This window comes from Helianthus annuus, chromosome 3 (genome assembly GCF_002127325.2).
Source record: "Helianthus annuus cultivar XRQ/B chromosome 3, HanXRQr2.0-SUNRISE, whole genome shotgun sequence".
Lineage (NCBI taxonomy): Eukaryota > Viridiplantae > Streptophyta > Magnoliopsida > Asterales > Asteraceae > Helianthus > Helianthus annuus.
In genome coordinates, this window is record NC_035435.2 from 138,915,902 (window position 1) to 138,924,680 (window position 8,779).

Genomic DNA, 8,779 nt, shown 5'->3' on the forward strand with positions numbered 1-8,779 from the left:
TATGACTTGTGTAGTTGAAAATATCAAGGTTTTTGTAACCGGTTCGGACCGGCCGGTTCAACCGGTCCAACCGGGATTCGCCCCCTCATCCGATCCGGTTGGGCTATTTTTAGAACTTCTTAAAAAATCGGCCGGTTCGATTCGATTCCCGGTTCGCGGTTCAACCGGTTTGGGCGGTTCGACCTGTAAGTCCCCTTTTACTTGTTTTTTTGACCTTATTTACCACAAACAAACAAAACCCTACCTTATTCACTTCAGCCGTAACCTTAACCCCCATCTTCTTACTACAATCGCTCAACCAAACATGAAGAATTGAAGATTGAATCAAGGAATAAACATTGATTCGGTAAGTTTTCTCTTCAATTTCTTTCCTTTTCAGCCAATAATCGCTCAACTTGAATCATACTTCACATCTTTTTGACTGAATATTGAATCATACTGCACATATTTTTGAATGATCAATGTTTTATGGTTTGTTTTTCTTTATACCAAAAATCTGTTGAATCATACTTCTTCTCCCACAAACTGATTATGCTAGAGTGATAAAAAAAATTGATTCTGTGATTCTGCCAGCTACTGATGTTTCTTGTATGAAAATATTTGCTGTATTTAACTGTATGAAATTTATTAACTGTATGAAAAGTTAGTCAGTCAGTATAAGTCACACTTTTCCTGATTAAGTTGAACAATTAGCAAATAAAAGTTGATTTAGTTCCTAAATTCATTGCTGAATCTATTTGTTGAATTCATTGATGTAGTGTAGTTCCTGTTTTAGTTGAACAATCTTTATTTGCTGAATTTGTGTAAGTTCTTTTTGTAGAACATGGCTTCCTCGGATTACCCACCGGATCCGGATGAAACGGAACCTACTATTCATACAAATGTTCGTACGAAGCAAGATAAAGCTTGGAAATATGGTACTGAGGGTCGAGATGAATCAGGGAAAAAATTTATAGTTTGTATCTTTTGTGAAAAAATTCTTCGTGGAGGGGGCATCAATAGGTTGAAGCAACACCAAGGTGGAGTAAAAGGGAATATCGCAGCATGTAAAAAGGTTCCCGCTGATGTTAAATTTCTTATGAAGAATCTTTATGAAGAAAGTCAGCAAAAGAACAAAAGTGAAGAAGTGATTACAGTTAGCCAACAATCCACTCAGTCAAAGAGGAAAGCTTCTACATCAGAAAACCAGTCATCCTATTTTCCCCGAGGTATACATGATGTTTCACAACCTTCAATTGTATCAGCGTGGCAAAGTAAAGAGAGGTTACATGATACAGACCTAGCCGTTGCAATGTGGTTTTATCATTCTTGCATACCAATGAATGCTGTAAATTCACCTCTTTTCCCTATCGCAATGAGCAAAATCGCGTCTATGGGACATGGATATAAGGGACCCTCGTATCATGCATTGCATGTAAGCCTATTGAAGGATGCTAAAAGTTCAGTTTCATTGATAATTAAAGGTCAAAGAAGGATATGGGCTGAATCCGGTTGCACTATTATGAGCGATGGATGGCGAGATGTTAGACAAAGACCTCTTATTAACTTCTTAGTTTACTGTCCAAAAGGGGTTTCATTCATCAAATCGGTTGATGCATCGGATATTGAGACGAATGCTGATAATTTATGCAATTTGTTTGCGGAGATAGTTGAACATGTTGGGTATAGGAATGTTGTTCACCTGGTTACTGATAATGCTGCCAACTACAAGGCTGTAGGAAGAATGTTAGTGGAGAAATATCCTTTGCTTTGTTGGTCTCCGTGTGCAGCGCATTGTATTAATCTGATTTTGAAGGGTATTTCTCAGATAAAAGAAGTGGATGAAGTGGTTCAACTTGCATCTAGGGTGACGGTTTACATTTATAATCATAAGTGGCCTCTTAATTGGTTAAAGAAAAGACCAGGTTGGACAGAGATCATTCGTCCAGGCGCCACTCGATTCGGTACCACATTCATTGCTTTGAGAAGCTTATATGACCACAGGCTTGATTTGGAAGCTATGGTCACATCTAATGAATTTAAGAAATTCTTGAAATTGGCAAAAGCTAAGGATGTCAGGTCAACTATCTTAAATCAAACTTTTTGGAATAATTGTTTGCTAATCGTGAAGGTGATGAGTCCCATTTTGAAGCTTCTACGCATTTGTGACTCTGATGAACAACCTTCATTAGGTTACGTGTTTGAAGGAATGCAGCGGGCAAGAAAAGGTGTTGGTGTTGAAGACTTGTTTCGTAGGAAAAAAACTAATTATGAAACGTATACTAATATTATTGATGATCGATGGGATAGGATGTTGCGCAGGAGTCTTCATGCTGCTGCTTATTGGTTAAATCCAATATTTCAGTATGATCCAGAATCTTCTTCAGAGACGCAGGCAGTGATTTCAAGTGTGATGGATATGATTGAACAGAAAACGAATTTTGATCCCGTGAAGCTTTCAACACAATTACGCAAATTTCGTGATCGAGAAGGAGAATTTAGTCGACCACTTGCTTTAGCTTCGGTGAAGAGTCATCCTCCTGGTAACCTAATTTTTATTTCTAGTCGTACTTATGATTTTACTTTAATCAATTTACGAAGTATAAAATTATTGTAATTTATTTTTAGATGAGTGGTGGAGATTATTTGGTGGAGATGTCCCGGAGTTGCAATCATTTGCAATTAGAATTTTAAGTCAAACTGCATCTTCGTCCGGATGTGAAAGAAATTAGAGTGTCTTTGAAAGAATCCACACCAAAAAGAGGAACCGATTGGAGCATCAAAGGCTTAACGACCTTGTATATGTTCATTACAACTTGCTTCTACAAAATAGGTATGATCTAATTTCATCTTTGTTAGTTATATTTTGTGTATGATATTTTATCTATAAAACACTAAGTCCATAAAATTATATTCATTAGGGCCAATTAGAAAAACAAGTCATACGACCCGGTTGATTATGAGAGCATTGATAAAACTGATTTTTGGGTGATGGATGAAGAGCCGAAAGGCGAGCTTGATTATGATGAATTGGAAAATATGATAGATGAAGAGCTTCCACATAACTTTGAACCGTCTACATCTCAAAATAATGAATTTGAAGGTTAGTAACTTAGTATTCTTTATCATACAAATACAATGATATTTGATAACAATTGTAGAGTTTTTAATATTTACATTTTAAATTGCAGGCGAATATGATGATGACTTGACGCTACCTGAAGATAGGAATGGAGATGGGAATACCGTTGAAGTAACTCCTCTTAGTGCTTGAAGTCTGTGAACTTTTTTTATGTTTTGCGTAAACCGGATTATGTTTGATTAAACTTGTTTTTTGTTGTTTGAATTTGGATGATGCTTTTTAAATGATATTAATGTGTTTGTCTTCGTTGAATGTTAGTTGGGGGTTTTCCATTGAATTTGGAAATTCTACGACTATTGGAAAATTTTTGTTGTATTTAACATATATATATATATATATATATAATATTTATTACGTCATCCGGTTCGTAAATCCGGTCCGACCGGTCGAACCAGTCCGACCAATGAACCAGTAAGGCGTCCGATCCGGTTCTGAAAACATTGGAAAATATTTCGTGTTTAAGGGTGTTGTTTGTAGTTTTACCGTTTTATGCAGTCGTTGTGCGATGGTAACTTATGATAAAAACAAAAGTAAATGACTTTTATTAAACTTGAACTGAAATAAAACGAAAGGACACCACTGTGGGTGAGTTACAATTGAAAAGAAGTTCACTCTTGCTGTTAGGAGCAAGGTCTTACAAGTAACATTTCCTTAATTGAGCGATGTTCCGACTGCGTGGTACGGGTGTGCCATCTAATCGAGATAGGCGATAGGCCCCTTTACCCAAGTCTTCTTGGATGACATAAGGGCCTTCCCAGTTTGGGCCTAGCTTGCCCAAAGGTTCCATCCTGCTTGCTTCGTTGTCACGCATAACATAATCTCCTGTTTTGAAATTCTGCTTGGCCACTCGCTTGTTATAGTATTTTTCCAGTGCCTTTTTATACTTTGCTTCGCTGATGGCGGCTGCTTCACGCCTTTCTTCCAGTAAGTCCAGGCCTTCCCTTAAAGATCTATCATTGTCATCGCCTGTGTTGAGGCGGCGTAATGACGGCAGTCCCGCTTCCGCGGGTATCATTGCTTCCGCTCCATAGGTTAGGCTAAACGGGGTTTCATTGTTGCTCGTCTTAGGCATTGTTCTGTGTGCCCAAAGGACGTTTGGCAATTCTTCCACCCAGGAGCTTCCCTCATGGCCTAGTCGTCTCTTGATGCCATCCAGCAAACTTCTATTCGTCCGCTCCACTTTGCCATTCCCTTGGGGGTGTGCTACTGATGTGAAGATTTGTTGGATTTGGAGGTTGGCGCACCATTCTTGAAAAACTCTGTCTGTAAACTGTGTTCCATTATCGCTTACCAGGTACAACGGTAATCCAAACCGGCACACTATGTGTTCCCAGAGGAGTTTTTTGGCATTATCCGCCGTTATTTTGGCTAAAGGCTTAGCTTCCACCCACTTGGTGAAGTAATCAACTGCCACAATTAAGTACTTTAACTTTCCGGGAGCCGGCGGGAAAGGTCCCACGATATCAACGGCCCATTTCTGGAAAGGCCATGCTGCTGTTACCGGTACTAGACTGTTCTTGGGCCTTAATGTTTGAGGAGCGAATTTCTGGCAACTGCGGCATTTCCGAAGTTCTATTACAGCGTCTTCGTGCATCCCAGGCCAATAATATCCTGCGTTATGGATTTTGGCCACCACCGCCCGGGGTCCAGCGTGTATGCCACATAGACCTGCATGGATCTCGCTGATGAGATACTTTGCTTCTATTGGGGAGACACATCGTAACAGCGGTCCCAGGTAAGACTTTCTATATAGGACGCCGTTATTGATCTCATATTGCAGCGCTTTCGTTTGTATCTTCTGTGCTTCGCCCTTGGCGGGAGGTAGCTCCCCTGTTTCAAGGAATCGTAACACCGGAGTGTACCAACAAGGATCTTCCGCTGTAACAGCGGAAACATTCCGTGATTCGATTGAGGGTGTCTGCAGCGTTTCGACTTTGACTTCTTTTTCCATACCTGAGGTGGCGAGTTTGCTGAGAGCATCTGCTATCTGGTTCTTGCCTCTATGTACGTGATTGAGCGTGACGTTATCAAAAGAATCCATGAGTTCCTTTGTTTTCGCCAAGTATTTTGCCATTGATTCATCTTTGGCTTCGTACGTTTCGTTTACCTGATTGTTGACCAGTAGCGAATCAACATACGCGTCTACCCTTGCCGCTCCCATAGATTTCGCCATTCTTAAGCCTGCTAGTAGTGCCTCGTATTCCGCTTCATTGTTAGAACATTCGAAATCGAAACGTAAGGCATACATCAGCCTGATCTCGTCTGGGCTTATCAACATTAAGCCGGCTCCAGATCCCTTTCCACTTGATGACCCATCAGTGTATAGTTTCCAGGTCTGCCGGGCAGTGTTGGATTCCGGGATGTCCTGGACGACTGGGTCCACGATAGCTTCTCCTTCAGGGATTTCGGCTAGAAAGTCAGCGATTACTTGTCCCTTAACTGCTGTTCGTTTCTGATATTCAATATCCAAAGCACCTAGTTCAATTGCCCACTTGGCCAGTCTGCCAGAGATCTCTGGCTTGTGCAGGACTTGTTGCAGTGGGTAATTGGTTAGGACCTGTACGCGGTGTGCCTGGAAATATCTACTCAATCGCCGTGTGGCGTGTACCAGTGCCAAGACCAGCTTTTCCAACGTGGGATACCGCGTTTCAGGTCCCGCTAATACTCGGCTGATGTAATATATCGGTGTTTGTCTTCCGTCCCGTTCAACCATAAGCACAGCGCTTACTGCAGTATGAGCTGCCGCCAAATACATCTTTAACACCTCATTAGGCCTTGGTGCTGTCAGCATGGGTAATCCTTCTATGAAGCGTTTCATGTCTTGCAAGGCTTTTTCCGCTTCGCTGGTCCATTTGAAGTTTTTCTTGTTGAGGCAATCTTTCAATGTTTTTATGAAAGGCAAGGATTTTTCGGCATGTCTTGCCAAGAACCTGTTGATCGCTACTAGCCGTCCATTTAGAGCTTGGGCTTCCTTCAATGTTTGTGGGGAAGGCATCCGCGTTATGGCGGCCACCTTTTCTGGGTTGGCTTTGAAACCATCTCGGGTGACCACTACCCCTAGGAACTTCCCTTCTTCCACCCCGAAAGAGCATTTCTTTGGGTTTAGTTTAATGTTATACTCTCTAAGCCGCTGAAAAGTTTCTTCGATGTCTTCTAACATTTGCTTTTCTTCCCTGCTTTTGATTACGAGGTCGTCGACGTATACCTCCAAATTTCGTCCGATTTGTGTCTCGAACACCTTGTCCATGAGTCTCTGATAGGTAGCTCCGGCGTTTCGTAAACCGAAAGGCATTTTTGTGTAATAGAAAATGCCCACATCGGTGTGAAACGCCGTTTTTTCTTCATCTTCTTTGGACATCTTGATCTGATGGTACCCTTTATACGCGTCTAGGAAACACTTATATCTGTAGGGTACCAGGGAATCGACCTGTAAATCAATTTCAGGCAGCGGGTATGCGTTTTTGGGGCACGCCTTGTTTAAATCTTTGAAATCAATGCACATTCGCCACGTTCCATCTGGCTTTTTTACCATAACCGGGTTGGATACCCATGTATGGTATTGTGTTTCCCTGAGGATTCCAGCTTCCACTAATTTTCGTACCTCTTTGACAACTGCTGCCCGTCGGTCCGGGGCCATACTGCGTTTACCTTGCGCGACCGGCTTGATGCCCGGGAGCGTTGCAAGTTTGTGTTCTGCTTTATCACGGGGGACTCCTGTCATGTCAGAATGTTCAAAGGCGAAGATATCAACATTTCTTCTTAGCAATTGCTTCAGGTCATTTCTAATTTCTGGAGAAAGGGTGTCCCCGATTGTGACCATTTGGTCCGGATGGCGTGTGCTTAGTACCCATCTTTCTGGACCCGTAGCTCCGGTGGGCCCTTGGCGGCATCTTTTGGTACTTAGTACTTCTCCAATCTTGTCACGGAACACTGTTGCAATACCCCGTGGGGTAGGAAACTTCATGAATCCTCGTGCCGTGGAGATTATAGCATCCAACTTTCCCAGGGTGAACCTTCCGATAATCACATTGTGATATGACTCAGCGCGGACCACAAGGAAGGTTAGGAGTATGGTTCTTTCTCTAGGTGATTGTCCAAAAGTTACCGGGAAAGTGATCTGACCAATAGGGTTAACCTTTTCCCCTGTGAACTTGATTGGGGCGTGTACTGATTCAAGCAGCTTCCTATCTTCTGGTTGCATTCTGTTGAAACAATGCTCATAGATAATGTCTTCTGAGCTCCCGGTGTCAACCAGGATTCGCCTCATGCGGTAGTCTCCTACTGCAGCGGATATGATTAGGGCGTCTGTGGTAAGGTGCAAGTCCTCCAGACGAGGTTCTACAATCATTGTTGCTAGCATCCAGGGTTCGAGCGTGGAGAAACTCCGTTTTGCCCCCTTCCCATATCCGCGTGTACCATATTCAATTCACGCGGCCTCTTGACTGCCGCCTTATCGCTTTCTTCCTTGACGACAGGTGGGCCCTGCTTGATATCTCTTACTAAGTGTGCCAATTTGCTCGCCTTTACAAAATATTCGATCTGTTTTTTAAGCTGAAAACAATCGTTGGTGTCATGACCGCTCCCTTTGTGGTATTCACAGTACTTACTCGTATCTTTGTTGGGATTATCTTTCAGCGGTTTTGGTGGATTGAACTTGAGGTTTTCTGAGGCTAAAATTTATGCCGGTGTCTTGCTCAGGTTGGGGTATTCGGATCGAGGTTTCGACGGCTCACTTCTTGAATAGGAGTTTCGGTGTCTATCATACCGCGCGTCTTTATCATTCCTCTGGTATCGGTCTCCCCTGCTTTTGCCTCTAGACCCTCGGTGATCCTTCTCCTCCTGGTTTTTTAGGGCTTCTTTTTTCCTATTGGCTACATGACTAGCTGCCACTGCCTTCTCTTGTATGACGTACACTTTGGCTATTCGAAGTATTTCATCGATTGTTGCTGGCACGCCATCCCTTCCATGCAGCGTCCTCAGTAACTCGTCATCATTCACACCCTGAAGGAAAGCTCCACATGCCAAATCATTTGTCACGCCTGGGATCGCCAGGCTTTCCTTGTTAAACCTGATGATAAAGTTTTCTACCATCTCATTGTCTCGCCGACGGATGTGGAGGAGCTCGTTCCTATCTTTCGTGTGTCTGCGCTGCTGGCTGAACTGTAAGATAAATTTGGACTCTAAATCTTCAAAGCTGTCTATTTCGCCCGTAGGCAGACTATCCCACCAGACCCGGGCCGCGCCTACTAGCGTTTGCACGAACATTTTGCACCATAAAGGCATGGACCAACAGGCTACCTCGCCGGCACTTTTGAATAAGTTGAGATGGTCATCCGGGTCGGCGAGGCCATCATATTTGCCGACCGTTTGGGGCATCTTGGGTTTCTCCTTGATAGGGGCCTCGGCGATTCTTCGGGTGAATTTAGACCGGAAAGTCGCGTCTATCGGCTTGTACGGTCTGGTGAGTTCGTCTTCTTCCACGTTTATAGGTTGTATCGGTGGAGCATCTATACCCGAGGAAATACCCGCCATAGGATTGGAATTTCCTATTGGAGACACCCGGGCCTGACCGTGTTTCCTCTGTCGTATACAGGTTCCGCCGTAGGCGGAGTCTGAGTGTAAACCGGTTGTGGTGTTGGGAGAGTCCACCAAGGCGGC

General features: G+C 43.2%; 1 protein-coding gene across 1 annotated transcript; it reads left to right on the forward strand.

The window, feature by feature from the left end:
• The first annotated feature begins 823 nt into the window (after positions 1 to 823).
• Positions 824 to 2,596, forward strand: LOC110931152. The gene has a single exon (XM_022174558.1). It carries the CDS (start codon positions 824 to 826, stop codon positions 2,594 to 2,596), a length of 1,773 nt encoding a protein of 590 aa, XP_022030250.1.
• Positions 2,597 to 8,779: the final 6,183 nt, after the last annotated feature.

Coding starts and splice junctions, on each gene's coding strand:
- LOC110931152 (XM_022174558.1), top strand. CDS start 824: ATGGCTTCCTCGGATTACCCACCGGATCCGGATGAAACGGAACCTACT.